This window comes from Myotis daubentonii, chromosome 11 (assembly GCF_963259705.1).
Source record: "Myotis daubentonii chromosome 11, mMyoDau2.1, whole genome shotgun sequence".
NCBI lineage: Eukaryota > Metazoa > Chordata > Mammalia > Chiroptera > Vespertilionidae > Myotis > Myotis daubentonii.
The window spans coordinates 81,387,028-81,407,245 of NC_081850.1; the positions used below are offsets into that span (position 1 = coordinate 81,387,028).

At 69.5% G+C, this 20,218-nt stretch overlaps 1 protein-coding gene across 4 annotated transcripts; it reads left to right on the forward strand.

Annotated features, from left to right (window-relative positions):
- Positions 1–1,293: 1,293 nt before the first annotated feature.
- On the forward strand, positions 1,294–19,772 carry SNAPC4 (small nuclear RNA activating complex polypeptide 4). Of its 4 annotated transcripts, none has more exons than XM_059658529.1 (24): positions 1,294–1,367; positions 2,012–2,155; positions 2,882–2,928; positions 3,746–3,913; positions 3,993–4,118; positions 4,509–4,587; positions 4,795–4,876; positions 5,529–5,633; positions 5,703–5,775; positions 6,090–6,254; positions 6,549–6,696; positions 6,889–6,995; positions 7,119–7,213; positions 9,666–9,760; positions 10,127–10,238; positions 10,375–10,789; positions 11,304–11,387; positions 14,623–14,839; positions 15,210–15,280; positions 15,660–15,746; positions 16,465–16,492; positions 16,795–18,290; positions 19,019–19,127; positions 19,512–19,772. In XM_059658529.1, the coding sequence occupies exons 2-23, from the start codon at positions 2,017–2,019 to the stop codon at positions 19,121–19,123; spliced, it is 4,044 nt and encodes a 1,347-aa protein (XP_059514512.1). In that variant the 5' UTR covers positions 1,294–1,367; positions 2,012–2,016; the 3' UTR covers positions 19,124–19,127; positions 19,512–19,772. The 4 variants fall into 4 exon arrangements, with proteins under 4 accessions (XP_059514512.1, XP_059514511.1, XP_059514513.1 ...); XM_059658528.1 differs by lacking the exon at positions 1,294–1,367 and adding an exon at positions 1,459–1,592; XM_059658530.1 differs by lacking the exon at positions 1,294–1,367 and having other exon boundaries at positions 1,606–2,155; positions 19,558–19,772.
- The last annotated feature ends 446 nt before the right edge of the window (positions 19,773–20,218 follow it).

Genomic DNA, 20,218 nt, shown 5'->3' on the forward strand with positions numbered 1-20,218 from the left:
TCTGACTCGGCCAGTTCCTTGTGCTTGAGAATCGTGACTGTCCTCCCCCGAGGGCAGGCATCTCGTCCCTGTCCTACGGGTGGTCTGTGCGGCCCGGGGGGCTCAGACCACTGCTGCCACCGAGAGCAGCTGCAGGTTTGGCGCTGGACCGATTGGTTCTGGAATTAGAGCATTCTTGGAGATCGTGCAGTTGAATTTTCAAAAGGTGATTAAACTGCTAGACCTTCTGAACTTGGCTACAGGCAAGAGCCTTCCAGAAATCCCGGTGGTGGAGAGCAAGTGGGTTCTGCCGACTGCAGACATGCATGCAGTAGGAAGTGCCAGGATGAGGTTCTTGTGTTCACACAGCAGCTGTGGGAGACCTATGAAGGCGGGGCGGGGGTTCCTCCTGGGGTCCTGCAGGAGGGCCACAGCACTTGATGGGGGCAGGGGACACACGGCAGGTAACCAGCGGTGCCCCCTGCCCACCGCCAGGCTGGGCCTGAAACTGGGCAGCACCCAGAGCACCGCCCTTCAGCCCCTCCACGTGCTGCGGGGCGGAGGGCGGGCGGACAGGCTGGAAGTGTTCCCCAGGAGAAGCCTGAACCTCAGCGCTGGGAGGGAGGAGCCGCCCATGCTCTGCCCTTCCAGGGCTCACCTTCAGTGCAGACTGATCCGCTGCCCCCCGGGAGACCCGCTCCTCTGGGGGAGGGGGGCCCAGTCATCTCCCGAGACCCCAGCGTTAGCTGCCCCAGCACAGACACTACATTGGACGACACAGAGATTAGCATGGCCTCTGCCAATCGGTGGAGCGGAGCGGCCCGTGTTACGAGGAATGACTCGCCCGCCCACGCCGTCCCGCCCTGCCCGGGCTGACCCCCTCTGACCTGCAGGGCCGCCCCGCCCTGCCCGGGCTGACCCCCTCTGACCTGCAGGGCCGCCCCGCCCTGCCCGGGCTGACCCCGCTGACCAGCGGCCTGCAGAGACCCGGCGCGGCTAGGAGCACCGCCACGCTTGGCACGTTTCCTTCTGGGGGCTCATCCGGAACCCTGGATCCAATTCACAGGGAAGAACGGAGCCCAGGAGGTACCGGCTGCGGGCCCGCGCGGCTGCGGGGGGCGCTGTGGACTGGGGACCCCGGCCCCCTCCGCCTCCCGCCCAGCTGCTCCGCTGGCGGCCGGCGCACGCGGGCAGTGCCGGGGGCGACCGCATGGGGGCAGCACCGGCCTGCCCGCCGCCCAGGGCCCCTCCCGGCGTCCCCCGCGCCGGGTGCGCGGTCTCGGAGGCGGGACTTCCGGTCCGCGGGGTCCAAGTCGCGCGGCTGCCGGAAGCGTGGCGGCGGCGGCGGCGGCTCCCGGGACGGAGCTCCGGCTGTAAGCGCTTCCGGGGTAAAGCGGGCGCTCGGTGCGGGGTGGGGCTGCCCCGGCGGCGGGGCCGTGCGGACGGCGGGCACCGCCCCTCTCGCGCGCTCGGGGCCCGGGTCTGCGCTGCGCTCCTGGGCGCTGCCCCCGCCGGGGCTTCCCCGCCCCTCCGTCCCGCCTCCTCCCCCTTCGGGGTCCCGGGCCGGTGCCCCTGGGCCTCCGCCGGCGTCCGCTCAGCGTCGGCCACCACGGGTGCGGCTCCGGCTGCCGGGGGACGGGGCCCGCGGGCCGGCTCTGCTCGGGGTGCCGGCCGCCTGGTCACAGCGCCGGGCGGACACCCGCGAGCGGCGCCGCCGGTGGCCCAGGGCCTCCCCGCCCCCGGGCGACAGCCCCCCGCCCTGCGCGTCTGCACTGGGTGCCAGCGCCCCGGCTGCTTGTGGGGAGACTGGCCAGGCGTTGGGGTGCTGCTGGTGCCCGCCCCGCCCCCCCACGTGCTGGTCGCAGCCTCCCCCGGGATGGGGGTGTCGGTCTCAGCTCGGCCCCCAGCCAGGCCTCCGGGAGCCCGGTGCCGGCTTCGGTGGGCTCCTGCCGCCCCTGCGGGCGCGGTCGGGGGGAGAGGGGTCCCCGTCCTCCGTCTCTGACGCTCGTGGCGTGTCGTTTGGCGGCGGCAGAAACCATGGACGTGGACGCCGAGAGAGAGAAGATCACGCAGGAGATCCAGGCGCTGGAGCGGATCTTGGGCCCCGGCCCCTCGGGCTTCGATGAGGAGGTCTCAGAGTCCAGCCTCGACTCGGATTCCGACGCGGGGGACGCGGGTGAGCTCCGAGGCGCGCAGCCTCCTCCCTGCTGAGCGGGCGCCTCTGCCCGCGGCTCCTGGCGGCCACGGCCACGCGGTGCTGCGGGACCAGCCGTTCTCCCCAGAACCGGACTCTGCGCACACCTTCTCCATCAGCCCCTGGCCCTCCCGAGCGCCCGCCTGTGGTGGGCACCTGCGTCAGGCCGTCCTGGGATAACCCCGGCCCGAACAGCCGCCGCCGCTGAGGACCCCCGTCCCTGGCCCCCTATTCCACGGGCGCAAACAACTGCCCCCCCCCCGGGTCCCCTGGGTCCGGTGCCCCTCACAGCTCCTGCTAGAGGGGCCCCCCACCCTGCCCCCCTCTCCTCCGCCCCAGGCTCAGCTCGGAGGCCCTACTTCTTTCCCCTGTTCCCAGGGCCTCTGCGTCTGTCTCCTCCCCGGTTGTCCCCACAGTCCCTGTCCCCTGCGTGCCTGGGGCGCTTCGTGTTGGGCCTCTGTCTCCTTTCTCGCTGACCTGCCCGGTCCAGTCCTGCCGCCTGGCCTGCCAGCGGTGCTCAGCTCCCGGGTGCTGTCGGGGAGGGAAGGTCCAGCCACACAAGTCTCACCCTGAGGTCCTTCAGCCCCTCCCTGGCCGGCAGCTGCCCGGGGGGCGGGCCGAGTGCCGCGCCTGCGGTCGGCGCCTGTGGGGGCCCCTTGCCAGCCATCTGCCTGCATGGCGGTCGCAGCCGTGTGCTTGTGTCCCCAGATTCGCTGCCCGATGAGGACGCCGCCGCTGCTGGTCCCCCCGTCTCGGTAACTACCGCCCTGAGCCAGCCGGGTGCACGGAGGGGGGTCCTGCTGGGAGGGGGTTCCTGCTGGAAGGGGGTTCCTGCAGTATAAAGACCACGCGCGGCGGTTGCTTCGTCTTGTACCGTCAAACTAAAACCGTCAGCAGGTTGGAGTGCATCCCTCCCGCGTTCCCCAAGCCCTCGTCCCTCTCAACCCGACACCACGCACGGAGGGCAGGCACCGGGCACCTGGGCCGCGGTCTCCCCGCCTGTGCAGGGGGGGCAGGCACAGCCCAGTCAGTCGCACACAGGAGCGCCCAGAGCAGTGTCGGGCAAGGAGTCGCTCGGCCTGGCGACTGTTAACTCTTCCTCGGTCACTCGGGGATTTTCTGTGATTTGGGGGGATTTCCGCAGTTGGCATGTTTCTTCGCCCCGTCGGTAGGAGCGGCGCCACCTCCTGTCCCAGTGGCGGGCTGGCCCCTGAGGCCCCCTGTGGGCTGCCTCGCTGCTCAGACCCGCGGCCTTCCTACTTTCTGGCTGCGTGCGCTGCTGCCGCCTGCACCTCCCCTGCCTGTGAGGACGCCACGGGCCGTCACAGGGTCCACGTTTAGCAGAAATGGAAGTGGAACTACCACACACACACACACACACACACACACACACCCCGTTTTCTCACGCAAACCCCCCCCTTCCTAGAAACTGAAATGAGTTTTCCATGAGGGAACGGGTGCCCTGGAGTTCACGTCAGGGTTGGTCCTGCCAGTCGAGCGTCTGGGTCGCGGGCCCGAGGGCGGGAGTGCTGGTGGCCGCGCTTCCTCACCCGCAGTCTCCATGGTGAGCAGGAAGGAGAGAGGTGGGACGGAGCCAGCAACGACGAGGACGACCCCAAGGGGAAGGCGCTTCCCGAGGACCCGGAGACCTGCCTGCAGCTGAACATGGTCTACCAGCTGGTGCTGCAGGAGAAGCTGGCGGAGGTCAGCCTGCTGCTGGCCCAGAACCAGGAGCAGCAGGTAGGACGGGCCGGCCCGCGCACCCCGCCAGGCCTCCCGGGACCGGGGCGGTCCTCCCACAGGCCCCTCGTGTCCACAGGAGGAAGTCATGTGGGACCTGGCAGGGTCCAAAGGCCCCCGGGTGAAGGACAGCAAGAGCCTGCCCCTGAACCTGTACATCGGGCACTTCCTCAAGCCCTACTTCAAGGACAAGGTCACCGGAGTGGTGAGTCGGGGGCGTTGGGTCCAGGAGGCGGGCGCCCCCACAGCCGGTCGTGAATTCCCGTGGTCTTCAGGGCGGTGGTCTCTAGCGTCCTAGCCCCTCCCGGGCCCCCTCCTGTGGGGCCGGCCTGCTGCTCCGCGGGTCAGCCCAGGGCCTGGCCTCCAGGGGTGGCCCAGGGCCAGCGAGGCAGGGCTGCCCGGTCCTGGCGGTGGGGCCCGGTGTTGCTGGTGGCGGCTTTCTCCTCTTCGCCACCCTCTGCTGGTGGGGCGGTGCCCGGTGCCCGGTGAGGCGGCCGCTCCAGGTCCAGGTGTTGAGGGCCAGGCCTGGCACGGGGCCGGCCGCTGGAGGCGGCGGGGGAGGAGGGAGCCGCATCGTGACGCCGTGCTCGGACAGGGGCCTCCTGCCAACGAGGACGCGCGGGAGAAGGCTGGCCAGGGCATCAAGACCTTCGAGGAGCTCCTGGTGACCAAGTGTGAGGGCTGCGCTCGGGCACCGCCTCCCCCACCCGCTCCCTCCCGGCCCTGCCTCTGCACTGAGGGGGGGGCGGGGGGGACGCCTCCTCGCGGGGGGCCGGCTGGGTGGTCTGCCCTGCGCTTTCTCTGACTGAACGTGGAAGTTGGAGCTGACATCGTGGGAGGCACCGCCCCTGGCAGCCCCGTTGAGCCGCGTCTCTCCTCAGGGAAGAGCTGGGAGAAGGCCTTGCTCAGGAAGGCGGTGGTGAGCGGCCGCCTGCAGCGCCTGCTCCAGCCCAAGTTACTGAAGTGAGTCCCAGGGCCTCGCCGAGCAGCCGCTGGGCTTAGGGAGGCTCGGCCTCCTGCGGGGTCCCCTGCGGCAGCGGCTGGAGGCCAGTACGGACGCGGGTTGGCCGAGCCCCCTCAGTGCTGGTCTCACTCAGGCAGTTTCTCTGGTCTGGGCCTCGGCGTCCACCTGTGAAAATGGGGACCGTTCACGAGGCCTGCTTTGTGTGTGCTGATGGGGTGGCGTCATGTGACCAAATCACAGCGCCTGGACCAGCCAGGGGGTCCCAGGGCCTTCTGTGGCCTCAGGCGTTGACGTGGGGTCAGGGCTGCCTGTGTGACGGTCACAGCCCTCCTTGGGCTGCGGGAAGCGGGCATGTGCGCGGGCTGCAGGACCCGCCCCGGGCGCTGGCACACGGCTGGCAGCTGGTCACTGGGCTCTGGCTCTGGCAGGTGGGGCGGCCGCAGTTCCCACCCTGCGTCAGCAGCACGTTGCTGCACTCGCTGCTGACGTGACAGCCAGGGGTGGCGCCGCGTTCTCTGCAGGCGAGGAGCCGCGGCCGTTCCGGGCGGTGAACTAGCCCGCGGGCCCAAACCCCTGCCAGGCTCATAGCCAGTGCCCCGGCGGTGCTGTGGGAGCCGCCTGCCCGCAGTGACTGGCCTCTGCCGCCCGCAGGCTCGAGTACCTGCAGCAGAAGCTGAGCAGGGCCACGAGCGAGGCGGAGCGGGCGGCCCTGGAGGAGCAGAGCAGCAAGGCCGAGGAGGAGATCCGCGACATCAAGTGAGTGGGGTGCCGGGTGGCGTGGACGGGGCGAGGGGCCGGCCTGACCCGGTGCCCTCACCTCTGCAGCCAGCTCCCGGAGGAGGCCTTGCTGGGCAGCAGGCTGGACAGCCACGACTGGGAGAAGATTTCCAACATTAATGTAAGTCGGAGCACGCTCCGTGGCCACCACCAGACCCAGCGTGACCCGTGGCCAGGTGCGTGGCCAGCACTGCGGTGGCTCTCAGCACCCCCCCTCCTGCACACAACCCCCCCCCCGCTCCTCGCACCCCCCCCTGCACCCCCCTCCTCCCCGGCCCGCTGGTGTGAGCCTCTGCTGAAGGGGGCGGGTGCTGAGTCGCTTTGCATTTAGAGCCAAGCCTATGGGTTTGGCTGCACGAGGCCTGGCGCCTGGATGGAGCGCCCGCTCTCCCCGCACGGCTGCTGCCAGTGACAGCTCCGCGGGGGTCTCTGCAGTTTGAAGGTGGTCGCAGCGCAGAGGAGATCCGGAAGTTCTGGCAGAACTGGGAGCACCCCAGCATCAACAAGCAGGAGTGGACCAGGCCAGAGCTGGAGCAGCTGAAGGCCATCGCGGCCAAGCACGGCCACCTGCATTGGCAGGAGATCGCCGAGGAGCTGGGGGTGAGGACCTCCCAGACCGCAGGGGTGTGGGTGCTGTAGGGACCTGGAGACCCTGGGGTACGGCGGGCGCCGAGCTGGGAGGCAGCGTGCGGCTTGGGTGTCACGTAGACGGAGTCTTCCTGTGACTCCTCTGAGGTGTCTTCTTGCCGAGCACGTCTGCGTTCGTCACAGGCGCTTGCTGTCCTGGGGCGGGGAGGGGGGAGCGAGTGGGTTGTCGGTGCCCAGAAGCCCTCACCCGCATGGCGCCTCCGCCCGCGGTGCGCCAGTGACAGCCTCCGCCTGGTGTGGCCGCAGACCCGGCGCAGCGCCTTCCAGTGTCTGCAGCAGTTCCAGCAGCACAACAAGGCCCTGAGGCGCAGGGCGTGGACGGAGGCGGAGGACCGCATGCTCACGCAGCTGGTGCAGGAGATGCGCGTGGGCAACCACATCCCCTACCGCCGCAGTGAGTGCGCCCTCGGCCGGGCCGCCGACGGGAGGACAGGGACGGCCGGGCGTCTGGCGGGTGGCGAGGCCAGGCTGGAGGAAGAAGGGAGGGTCCGGCCGCCCCGGGGTCCCGGTCCCATGCTCCGTGGGGACGGCTGCTCCTTCCTGGGGGACCCGGGGGGGCAAGTTCACGAGGCCCCTTTGCCCCCAGTTGTCTACTACATGGAGGGGAGGGACTCCATGCAGCTCATCTACCGGTGGACCAAGAGCCTGGACCCCCGCCTCAGAAAGGGCCTCTGGACCCCAGAGGAAGACACGGTAGGTGTGGGGGCCGGGAGGGCCACCTCCTGGGAAGGGCACCTGCGCACTGGCGGCCCCTTAGCGGACTGAGTGGAGGTTGTGATTACTGCAGAGGCCCATCTGTCTGGGTCCTTCCTGCAGAAGTTGCTTCAAGCCGTTGCCAAATACGGGGAGCACGATTGGTTTAAAATCCGGGAGGAGGTGCCAGGGAGGAGCGACGCCCAGTGCCGAGACCGGTGAGTGTGCACTGCGGGTGCGGCGGGCCTGGGTGGGTGCAGAGACCAGGCCGGTGCTCTGGCCCAGGGCGGCCTGGGGCCCAGGGGAGACCCAGTTGGGAAGTGGGGCAGCTCTTCACTTTCAAGCTGCAGCTTACTCAGACTCCAGTGGGGACGGTCCCTGAGAGGCAGGCGCCCTGAGCCCTATTGTGATTCCCGCCCCAGCTCGCTGAGCCCCTGCCCCTCTGGGCTGGCTTTTATCCAGGCCGCTCTGTGAAGGCGTGGCTCCCCTGCCACCCAGCTCACCCTCTAGCACGTGCGGTCTGTGGTTTCTGGTGTGAGCACTGAGTCGTCGTGGCCATCATTTTTAGGGTATTTTGATCCCCCCCCCCCCCCATGAAACCTATTCCCCAGCAAAGAAAACAAGTCAAAAATGGACAAAGGGCCTGAACAGACGTTTCTCCAAAGATTAAACACATGAAAAGATGCCCACATCCTCCATCGTTTCAGGAATACAAGTCAAACCCCCACGGGTTACCACTTCACGCACAAGGAAGTGGAGAGACTGGAACCCGGGGCACCGCGGGTGGGAATGTGCTGTGGAGACTCAGGAATTAAATAGGACCGCCACGGGGCCCCCACCTCCCCCTGCACACCTGCCGCCACGTCCCCCACCTCCCCCTGCACACCCATAGCCCACACCTCCCCCTGCACACCCGTAGCCCACACCTCCCCCTGCACACCCGTGGCCCACACCTCCCCCTGCACACCCGTGGCCCACACCTCCCCCTGCACACCCGTGGCCCACACCTCCCCCTGCACACCCGTGGCCCACACCTCCCCCTGCACACCCGTAGCCCACACCTCCCCCTGCACACCTGCCGCCACGTCCCCCACCTCCCCCTGCACACCCATAGCCCACACCTCCCCCTGCACACCCATAGCCCACACCTCCCCCTGCACACCCGTAGCCCACACCTCCCCCTGCACACCTGCCGCCACGTCCCCCACCTCCCCCTGCACACCCATAGCCCACACCTCCCCCTGCACACCCATAGCCCACACCTCCCCCTGCACACCCGTGGCCCACACCTCCCCCTGCACACCCGTAGCCCACACCTCCCCCTGCACACCTGCCGCCACGTCCCCGACCTCCCCCTGCACACCCATAGCCCACACCTCCCCCTGCACACCCGTGGCCCACACCTCCCCCTGCACACCCATAGCCCACACCTCCCCCTGCACACCTGCCGCCACGTCCCCCACCTCCTCCTGCACACCCATAGCCCACACCTCCCCCTGCACACCCGTAGCCCACACCTCCCCCTGCACACCCGTAGCCCACACCTCCTCCTGCACACCCGTAGCCCACACCTCCCCCTGCACACTCGTGGCCCACACCTCCCCCTGCACACCCGGCCGCCACGTCCCCCACCTCCCCCTGCACACCCGGCCGCCACGTCCCCCACCTCCCCCTGCACACCTGCTGCCACGTCCCACACCTCCCCCTGCACACCCGTGGCCCACACCTCCCCCTGCACACCTAGAAGATGTGAACACAGGGACTCAGACACTTGTTTGTACACTGTGCTCACAGCAGCATCGTCCACAGGGTCCAGGCAGGGACACGCCTCGCTCCCAGCATCCGGGAGGGGGACACGCGTGTTTGTGGCGTCTGGGCAGGGCACACAGAGTGCCCTGGACAGGGAGGATGGGAAGACAGCGGGCAGTGTCTGGGCGGTCGCGTGTTGTTGCCTGAGAAACGGGTGGGGACGTGCTGAGCGCGTGGGCCAGAGCCTGGGAGAGGGACACAGTGAGCCAGGTGCTGCACTCGGCGTCCTTGTTCTCGGACACACCTGGGCCTGTGGGTGCCAGCTCCCCCGGGGACCGCCAGACGCCCTCCACAGGGGCTGCCCGCGCTCTGTCCCCGGCCGCGTGCGGGGCCCGGTCTCCATGGCCTCGCCAGCAGGCCTTGCTGTTCTCACGAGGCGTCTGGGCGCTGTGTGTCCCGCCAGCGCGAGTGGCCTTTCCCGCGGCTGCCCTGGGAGCGCCCCCGCGCGCTGCCTTCCCTGGGGAAGTGCCCGGTGCCCTGCCCGTGTCCGCTGGGCTACCTGTCGGGTCACTGGCGCGTAGAGGCCGTTGTAAACTCCAGACCAGGCCTCTTCGCGGGCACGCGGTTTGCAAACTTGCCGTCTGGGACCGTCTTTCCCTTTCCCGACGCGGAAGTCCACGACCTTTCACTCTGACAAAGTCCGGTTTCCCTGTGGTGCGGGCACAGGGCTCCGGTTTACCCGTGGTGCGGGCACAGGGCTCCGGTTTACCCGTGGTGCGGGCACGGCTCCAGTTTACCCGTGGTGCGGGCACAGGGCTCCGGTTTACCCCGTGGTGCGGGCACAGGGCTCCGGTTTGTGGCCCATTGACGTCCGGGGCAGGCCGTCCCGGCCCAAAACACGCGTGTCCTCGTCGCCTCCAGGTACCTACGGAGGCTGCACTTCAGCCTGAAGAAGGGGCGCTGGAGCCCCAAGGAGGAGGAGCAGCTGCTGGAGCTGGTGGAGAAGCACGGTGTGGGTGAGTCCTGCAGGCCCGGCCGCCTCGGTCCCCTCCCCTCCCAGGCGGCCCCAGACAGGAGGTGGTGGCGTCCACCACACGGACCAGGCCAGTCACGGGGACGCGGAGGCGAAGGTGAGCTGGAAGGGAAGAGGCCTCGCTCGCCGGCTCTGGCGCCTCGGTCTCCGCGCGGCTGCTCCCTGGGCAAGGCCTCTCCCATCCAGTCGCTCCGTCCCCAGCTGTGCCGGAAGCTTCTGAGCGGGAAGGGCAGCGGGAGCCCGTTCTGGGGACGACCGCGTCCCGGGGGGCCAGCTTCTCGGGGAAGAGCCTTTTCCTGGCCGAGGGCGTGTCCTCAGACGTGAGCGCTGCCACGTGTCCTCCTCGCAGGCCACTGGGAGAAAATCGCCTCGGAGCTGCCCCACCGGACGGGCTCCCAGTGTCTGAGCAAGTGGAAGATCATGGGCCGGGTGAGGCCCCGCCGCCCGGGGCAGGGCGAGGGGTGCGGGTGGGCGAAGAGGAGAGGGCTCTGTGGCCCAGGGCAGAGGGAGACGGGCCTGTGCCCTCGCTGCTGAGCCCGAGGAGACGAGGCCTCACGCAGCCCTTTCCCCACGAAAGGGCAAGAGGCAGGGGAAGAGGCGGCGGCGGCGCCTGCGCAGCGTGCGGTGGAGCTCCAGCAGCGAGGCCAGCGGCAGCAGCGGCAGCAGCGATGGGGACAGCGGGGACTCGGAGCCGGACTCGGAGCCAGAGGAAGCCCTGGGCCCCCAGGAGGGTGGCCAGTCCCTGCCGCCGGCACAGCACAGCGTGCCGGACGTGGACCTGTGGGTTCCTGCCAGGCAGAGCGCCCACACACTGGGGCCGGGGGGCTGCCCGGGACGCTCAGCCGCCTCCCCCGGCCGTCCCCGGGTCTCCAGTGCTGCTCCTGGTGGCAGCAGGGACGTGGAGGCGGGCAGACCGGCCCCGTCCGGGACACACGACGCCAGCCTGGGCGGCATCGGGCCCCCGCCCTGCGAGGACCCTCATCCCACAAGCTCCGAGGGGCCGGCCAACGAGGTGGGCCTGGCCCTGGTGTACCCAGGCTTGGGGACTGGATGCTGCCGCTTGGCTTGGCAGCCACCAGGCCGGTGCTCAGGGCAGTGGGCCGGCCTGATCTCATGCCAGCTGTGCCCCACGTGTGGGCAGCACCCCCACCTTGCTCTGACGAGGTTTACTCCTGATCCGTGTTGGGGGGCCCAGCAGCAGCCTTCCCGCCGAGGCCGTGGCCTCACTTGCCGTGAAAGCCACGCAGGAGAGCTGCTCGGGGCACGTAGGCCTGGAGCCCTTCCTGCAACGTCTCCCCCCGAGCTGGGCAGGGCGGTGGGCAAGGAGGAGCCGCCTGCCGGCCTGGGCTCTGGTCCCGCTGGCCTGCCAGGCGTGTGCCTGTCTTGGGGGAGGCCCTGCCTAGGCACCCAGAGCACGTTCCTCACCAGCGTGGTGCCGGCTTTGGGGTCTGGGTGAGGAGTTAGCGTGCTGCCAGGTGGCGGCTCCACGCTGGCTCCTGCCTTCAGCCTCGCTGTCTGTCCGTCAGGGCGCGAGGCGGCTGCTGAAGGTGCCTCTGGAGACCCTGAGGTACATGCTCAAGACCAACATGACAGTCCGGGGCCAGGCTCAGGTAAGGGCCTGCCCGCGTCATCTACCACCACACCCTCTGCCCCCTGAGTGCATGTGTGCGCACTGCCACAGCCCGCCCTGCACCTGTGTGTGCACACTGCCACAGCCCGCCCCACCCTGCACCTGTGTGTGCACACTGCCACAGCCCCGCCCCACCCTGCACCTGTGTGTGCACACTGCCACAGCCCGCCCTGCACCTGTGTGTGCACACTGCCACAGCCCCGCCCCGCCCCACCCCTGTGTGTGCACACTGCCACAGCCCACCCCACCCCTGTGTGTGCACACTGCCACAGCCCACTCTGCACCTGTGTGTGCACACTGCCACAGCCCCGCCCCACCCTGCACCTGTGTGTGCACACTGCCACAGCCCGCCCTGCACCTGTGTGTGCACACTGCCACAGCCCGCCCCACCCCTGTGTGTGCACACTGCCACAGCCCACCCCGCCCCGGTGTGTGCACACTGCCACAGCCCGCCCCACCCCTGTGTGTGCACACTGCCACAGCCCACCCCACCCCTGTGTGTGCACACTGCCACAGCCCACTCTGCACCTGTGTGTGCACTGCCACAGCCCGCCCCACCCCTGTGTGTGCACACTGCCACAGCCCGCCCCACCCCTGTGTGTGCACACTGCCACAGCCCACCCTGCACCTGTGTGTGCACACTGCCACAGCCCACCCTGCACCTGTGTGTGCACACTGCCACAGCCCACCCCGCCCCGGTGTGTGCACACTGCCACAGCCCACCCCACCCCTGTGTGTGCACACTGCCACAGCCCACCCCACCCCTGTGTGTGCACACTGCCACAGCCCGCCCCACCCCTGTGTGTGCACACTGCCACAGCCCACTCTGCACCGGTGTGTGCACACTGCCACAGCCCGCCCCACCATGCACCTGTGTGTGCACACTGCCACAGCCCGCCCCACCCCGGTGTGTGCACACTGCCACAGCCCACCCCACCCCTGTGTGTGCACACTGCCACAGCCCACCCCACCCCTGTGTGTGCACACTGCCACAGCCCACCCTGCACCTGTGTGTGCACACTGCCACAGCCCGCCCCACCCCTGTGTGTGCACACTGCCACAGCCCACTCTGCACCGGTGTGTGCACACTGCCACAGCCCGCCCCACCATGCACCTGTGTGTGCACACTGCCACAGCCCACCCCACCCCTGTGTGTGCACACTGCCACAGCCCACTCTGCACCGGTGTGTGCACACTGCCACAGCCCACCCCACCCCTGTGTGTGCACACTGCCACAGCCCACTCTGCACCTGTGTGTGCACACTGCCACAGCCCGCCCCACCCCTGTGTGTGCACACTGCCACAGCCCACCCCACCCCTGTGTGTGCACACTGCCACAGCCCACTCTGCACCTGTGTGTGCACTGCCACAGCCCGCCCCACCCCTGTGTGTGCACACTGCCACAGCCCACCCCACCCCTGTGTGTGCACACTGCCACAGCCCACTCTGCACCTGTGTGTGCACTGCCACAGCCCGCCCCACCCCGGTGTGTGCACACTGCCACAGCCCACCCCACCCCTGTGTGTGCACACTGCCACAGCCCACCCCACCCCTGTGTGTGCACACTGCCACAGCCCACCCTGCACCTGTGTGTGCACACTGCCACAGCCCGCCCCACCCCTGTGTGTGCACACTGCCACAGCCCACTCTGCACCGGTGTGTGCACACTGCCACAGCCCGCCCCACCATGCACCTGTGTGTGCACACTGCCACAGCCCACCCCACCCCTGTGTGTGCACACTGCCACAGCCCACTCTGCACCGGTGTGTGCACACTGCCACAGCCCACCCCACCCCTGTGTGTGCACACTGCCACAGCCCACTCTGCACCTGTGTGTGCACACTGCCACAGCCCGCCCCACCCCTGTGTGTGCACACTGCCACAGCCCACCCCACCCCTGTGTGTGCACACTGCCACAGCCCACTCTGCACCTGTGTGTGCACTGCCACAGCCCGCCCCACCCCTGTGTGTGCACACTGCCACAGCCCACCCCACCCCTGTGTGTGCACACTGCCACAGCCCACTCTGCACCTGTGTGTGCACTGCCACAGCCCGCCCCACCCCTGTGTGTGCACACTGCCACAGCCCGCCCCGCCCCTGTGTGTGCACACTGCCACAGCCCACCCCACCCCTGTGTGTGCACACTGCCACAGCCCGCCCCACCCCTGTGTGTGCACACTGCCACAGCCCGCCCCACCCCTGTGTGTGCACACTGCCACAGCCCGCCCCACCCCTGTGTGTGCACACTGCCACAGCCCACCCCACCCCTGTGTGTGCACACTGCCACAGCCCACCCTGCACCTGTGTGTGCACACTGCCACAGCCCGCCCCACCCTGCACCTGTGTGTGCACACTGCCACAGCCCGCCCCACCCTGCACCTGTGTGTGCACACTGCCACAGCCCGCCCCACCCTGCACCTGTGTGTGCACACTGCCACAGCCCGCCCCACCCTGCACCTGTGTGTGCACACTGCCACAGCCCGCCCCACCCTGCACCTGTGTGTGCACACTGCCACAGCCCGCCCCACCCTGCACCTGTGTGTGCACACTGCCACAGCCCGCCCCACCCTGCACCTGTGTGTGCACACTGCCACAGCCCGCCCCACCCTGCACCTGTGTGTGCACACTGCCACAGCCCGCCCCACCCTGCACCTGTGTGTGCACACTGCCACAGCCCGCCCCACCCTGCACCTGTGTGTGCACACTGCCACAGCCCGCCCCACCCTGCACCTGTGTGTGCACACTGCCACAGCCCGCCCCACCCTGCACCTGTGTGTGCACACTGCCACAGCCCGCCCCACCCTGCACCTGTGTGTGCACACTGCCACAGCCCGCCCCACCCTGCACCTGTGTGTGCACACTGCCACAGCCCGCCCCACCCTGCACCTGTGTGTGCACACTGCCACAGCCCGCCCCACCCTGCACCTGTGTGTGCACACTGCCACAGCCCGCCCCACCCTGCACCTGTGTGTGCACACTGCCACAGCCCGCCCCACCCTGCACCTGTGTGTGCACACTGCCACAGCCCGCCCCACCCTGCACCTGTGTGTGCACACTGCCACAGCCCGCCCCACCCTGCACCTGTGTGTGCACACTGCCACAGCCCGCCCCACCCTGCACCTGTGTGTGCACACTGCCACAGCCCCACCCTGTCCCTTTGGGTACACAGCTTTGGGGGGCAGTGAGGGCGACACTCAGGTGCCTTCCCCCCACAGAAGAAGCCGTGCCTGTTCGGCTCACCCCAGGGGACCACCCCCGGCGGCAACGGCGCTGTGACCAAGCCCCACACGGGGCAGCTGTGGCGGCAGCACCGGAGACACGCCCTGCAGCAGAGGCGCCTCGGGCGCCAGCTACTGATGGCCGTGAGCCCCTGGGTGGGCGACATCATCGTGCCCTGTGCTCCCAGGAGGCCCACTGCGGCGCCCACACGAGGTACTGCCCTGCGGCTCTGGGGGCCTGCTGGGGGGAGGGGCGTGGGGGCCCGCGGACACCTGCTTGTTTTCCTGGGGGAGGTGTGGGTTTAGCCTCCGTCCTGCCATTGAAGCCTCAGCAGGAGCGCGTTCCCGTGAGCATGGCCTGTGGGCCCACGGGCAGGCGGGGTGTCTGAACGTCTTACCTGTGACACTCGCTCCCGGAGTGCCTGGCCCCAAGGCCGAGCTGAGGCCCAGTCAGGGCCAGTCTGCGCTCTGGCCCCTGCCCTCCCTGGTCAGAAGGGGTGGCAGCTGGCTTTGGGGTTCTTCGGGGCTCCCTGCCTGGCACCCAGGCTCCGGGGCCACCTGGCACATGTGCCCTTGTCCCCCAGCCGACAGCATCGGGGCGCAGCTGCAGGACGCCCGCCTGGCCAGCACCCCGGTGTTCACCCTCCTCATGCAGGTGAGCCCTGCAGAGCGCCCTCCTGCATGCCTGGCCTGTGGGGGGCGCCGGTGGACGTCCCTCATGCAGTGCAGTTTCCTAAAGCCGTGGGTCCTGACAACAGTGCCAGCGTCCCTGCCACACCCCCTCCCGGACCCGGAAGGGATGGGGCTGCGTGGGGAACACTGTCCCCCGGGCTCGGGGCGGGGCGGGCAGGCAGCCCGGCGACCGGCCTGCGCCTCTGGGCCTCGGACCCGTGCCGAGAGGACTGGTGGGGGCTGGCCTGGGCCCCATGCAGACCCTTTCCCCGTGGCCCTTGGGCTGTGGGGCAGCTCAGGACGGGCAGAGCCTCTTGCCACACGTGTCAGCGTGTGTGGTGTGTGCCCCGTGTGTCCCGCAGCTGTTCCACACCGACACTGCCGGCTGCATGGAGGTCATTCGAGAGAGGAAGGCCCGGCCGCCCCCCCTGCCCCCGGCTGGGGCTCAGGTGAGAAGTGGGGGTGCCGGCCGGGCTCCCCGGCTCCTCCACCCCGTCCCCTCTGCAGTGCTGGGTGTAGACGGCGTTGGTCCAGCCGGGAAGAAAGGGATGCCAGCTCTTTCCAGGGACAAGGGTGTCTGGGGTCCCGTGGGGCTGGGCTCGGGGAGGGCCTGGAGCCCCGAAGACTCCCCACCGTCCGGGAGAGAGACGGCCCCCATGCAGGCCGCCGGCTCCCAGCTTCTCACCCCCACCCAGCTGAGCTGCTCGCCTGGTGCCGGTGGCCAAGCCCACGGGGTCCACCAGGAAGAGGTTGTCCTGAGCCTGGTCACCACGGGAGGAGACCACAAAGTGGTCCAAGGACAACTGTGGCCGTGGTGCCCCGACCAGGCCACGGACCCCTGTGCCCTCCTGTCCCACAGCCCGGCCACCTAGATGGGCTCTGCCAGGGGGCCTGGGAGCGGAGCTGCATGGGGGGGAGGGGCAGGGGCCTGGGGAGGGGTGCCAGGCCCGGGAGGGCCATCCAGGCTGGGCCCTAGCCTCTGGCTGCAGGTGGGGGCGCGGCCAGGCCTTGTCCCCCTCCATGGGCAAGAAGTGAGCCGAGGTCTTGGTGGCACAACGGGTTGGGGGAGCAGTCAGGTGAACAAGGGGGCGTGGCCACGTGAAAAAGGAAAAAGAAGGGATCCAGCCCGGGACTCCCCGAGTGCTGAGTCTCTCCCCTCTTTTCCAGGCGCCCTCCAGTGCCCAGAGCACCCCAGGTACTGCCTCTCCCTTTCTCTCGGCTGTTCTGTCCCCCACGGGAGCTGCCTGGCCACGACGGATGAGGGTTTTGTTTGAGGGGCGTGAGCCTAGCTGGCCGAGGGGGGTGCTGAGTGCAGTGGGTAAGCCCTGAGCTCCCCCAGCACAGGCCCGGGAGGCAGAGAAGACGTCCAAGATGTGGGGGCCCTGGGCTCCTGCTCCCACATGCCCAGCAGCTGCCCGAGGAGACCTCTTGCGGGGCGGGCTGAGGTGGGTCTGGACAGGCACCTGGACCTCCGTGGTGTGTTCTGTCCTCCCTCAGGCCACCTTCCAAGCCAGGTGACAGCCCAAGGCGCTGCAGCAAAGAGACCCAGGCGGGCAGGGGGCAGGGGGCTGCAGACCTGCCCTCCCCAGGACACCCCTGCGGCGCCCCCGCCAGCTCCAGGCCGCCCCCTGCACAAAGTGAAGACTGTGTTCCAGCTGCTTCGAGAGAAGCGGCTGCGAGAGGCCCGAGCCAGCAAGGCTGCCCAGGGCCCCGTGCTCCCACCCCAGCTGCTGGTCTCCTCGCCTGTGATCCTCCAGCCCCCTCTCACACTGGCCTCCTGCGGCCCCCCAGCCACAGGGCCAGGCGTCTCCAAGTCCACGCTGTCTGGGCCGGGGGCCCCTGCTGCCACCAGTCCGAGCGCCCCAGGCTCTGGGGTCGTACCCACGCAGCCTCTTGCCCTGCAGGCCCTGGCCTGGGCTCCTGTCCCCACCGTGGCCTTGCAGGTCCCTGGGGGCCGCCAGCTGGACAGTCGCGGACCGTCTCCAGCCCCTGCCACATCCTGGGGACAGGGCTTGCCCGAGGCACCAGCCTTGCTTCCTGCGGCTCCCAACCCCGCTCAGCCGCTCATCCAGTCCCTCAGGCTGACGCCAGCTCTGGGCACCCTCAGGGGTGGGCCCCATGTGGCCGCCAGCGCCCCTCTGCCTATCAGCAGCGTGCTGCTCCCCGTGCCGTTGCCAGCCGTGCTGGGCCTCCCCGGGCCAGCAGCGACCCCTGACCCCCAAGGGCTGGCGGTGACTCTGTTGCCCTCAGTGACGGAGAATCCAGGAGGCCAGGGCCAAGCCAACAGGGACGCAGAACCAGGCCCTGCCTCCAGGGCAGACCTCGAGGCCCTCTCGCCGGCCCCACCCCCCCAGATCCCTGCAGAAGCCCAGCCCTGCCAGCTGCCTCTGCCCCCTGGTGCTGGCCCAGGAAGGACACTGCTGTCCCCAGCAGAGCCAGGGGGGACCAGGGCGCCTCTGGGGTTGGAGAGGCCACCCCCACCCCAGCGCGGGCCTGAGAAGGATGCCCTGGACCTCAGCCTGCTCTCCCAGGAGAGCGAGCCGGCCGTGCAGGAGTGGCTCCGGGGGCTGCGGGGGGTGTGTGTGCCCCCGCTGGGCAGCAGACTGCCCTACCAACCCCCCGCCCTGTGCGGCCTGCGGGCACTGTCCGGCCTCCTGCTCCACAAGAAGGCCTTGGAGCGCAGAGCTGCAGCCCTGGTGCCCGGCGCGGCGGCTGGCACCCTGCAGGCCTCGCGGGGGTGGGTGCGGGAGCAGCTGCAGGACAGCCCGGCCTACCTGCTGCTGAAGGCCCGCTTCCTGGCTGCCTTCACTCTGCCCGCGCTGCTGGCCACCCTGCCCCCTCCCGGCGTCCGTACCACCTTGTCAGCCACGAGGCCCACTTCGGGGAGCGAGGATGAGGACCTGGAGGAGCTGGCACGCTCCGATGGCAGCAGGCAGCCAGTCCGGGCGAGCAGCAGTGCCCAGGCTGGGTCTGCAGCCACACCCCAGGTGCAGGTGGGTGGCCATGGGCCCAGCGCTGCACCCCACGCTGCCCTGCCCAGGGTGGTGGGCGGGGCTGCAGCAGGTGGAAGTGGTGGGAGAGTGGCTGGTGTGGAGGGGACGTGGCTGCATGCGGACTGTGCAGAGGCGCCTCCCCTTGGGCCGCTGTGGCTGTGAGAGGAAGGAACCTCCTCTGACCCGGGGAGCCCTCGGCCCCCACCCACCCTGCACGGCGCCCGCGGGCTTGCTGAGCTGCAGGTGGGTCTGGGGTCCCTGTTTCCTCTGCGGAACCTGGTAGGAACCTCTCGGGAGGTGTCCCTGCACCTCGTGCTGCGCCGCCCAGCAGTCTGCAGCCAGGCCCTGTTGTCGGCGAGCAGGCGCGCTGGGCCACCGCAGACGCTGTGCCTGTCAGGGAGGCTGTCCGGTGCTGGCAGTGTCCTGGGAGCATCTGTCTCCCTCCCCTCTGGGTGCCTGTGGCTGCTGGGCTGGCTGACACCTGGGAGGCCGGGCTTGTGGCTGAGGCTGGGTCCCCCTCCCTGGGGCTCGCTCCAGCCTGAGGCCTTGCCTAGGGTCCCAGGGCTGTCTTCTGGGCTGACGAGCCCTGGAGACCCGGCTGGACCCAGATGCCAAGGGGAAGAGGCCCCATAGTGTGTGGTGCCCACGGCTCCCTCAGCCCATTCCTCACTTCCCACTGCTCATCTCGTCCGTCCTGGCTGCGGGGTCACTGCTCTCCCCTGTTTCAGGGAGCCCCAGACCCTGCCCCCTCCTGCCCGGACGATCTCGACGACGTTGATGTGCTCCAGACGCGGCATGGCCGGCATGCCCGCAAGAGGCGGCGGCTGCTGTGAGCCGGTGAGTCCGGGAGGCTGCTGGCCCCGCGTGCGGTCTGCTGGGGGAGGGGGCGGGGGGGCGCCTCGAGCTCTCTGTGGGCGATGTGTGAGGCAGGTCCTGGGCAGAGGGCCGGGGCTCCTTCCTGCCATCTTCCTGTCTGCTCAGGGGCAGCTCCTCAGAGACGCACTCCCTGACCTGACCGCTCCCCTGAGGAGCCGTCGGTCCTGAGGCACTCGCCCCTCCCGTCTTCCCCTGAACATGAGCCCAAGGGGTCCCCGTCCCAGACCTGGCCCAGTTGGCCTCATCACAGAGGCAGGAGCAGCTCCTGGAGGGGGTGGGGCCAGGGGCTCTGGGGAGCGAGGACCATAGAGGAGCCCGCCATTGAGGCCCGCCCTCCCCCACCAGGCGCAGTGCCTCCGGGCGCCCCCACCACGGGGTCCTTGTGTTCCAGGACGGCTCGCCCGATGCCCACGGCCACACCCACAGGAGCTGGAGCCCACGGGCCCGCCAGCCCCGCCGGCCACAGGAGACCGTGGCTGGTGCCTGGGAGGCGCTGCCAGGAGTAACCGAGCTGGCGGCAGGGGCGCGGCTGCGCCTGTGTGCACGTGGGCATGTTGGAAGGAATTAATAAATGTTCTATATTTTCATTAAAAAGCAGCCATAGGCTCCTGTGTCTCTGAGATACTGGGCGGTGAGTGGAGGGTTGGGCGTCTCCTGGACCTGCCGGGAGCAGCAGGCTGGGCCTCTGCGGGTGGGAACAGGGAAGCAGAGGCGGGCAGCCCTCGGGTGTCACCTCAGGGACCAGGGCACCCACTTCCCCTGCTGTCCAGACCACACCGGCCGACCCAGCAGCCCACGGGCCTCCTTCCTTCGTGCGGCGTTTCCCTGCAGGAGCCGGTCCCGTGGCTCCGGCTCCGCCTGCCCCGGGGCCCGGCTCGGGCTCAGCCTGCACTGAGGCTCACGGAGCCGCTTCGTCCTGTGGGCGCCGCGCCATGCCGCCACGACTTCCTGTCCCGTGTCCAGCAGAGAAACGGCGATGGGTCAGCGTGTCCTGGCCCCAGGCTCCCCCCCTCCCGCCAGCCGTCACTCGGGTGCTGTGGACATGGTGTTGC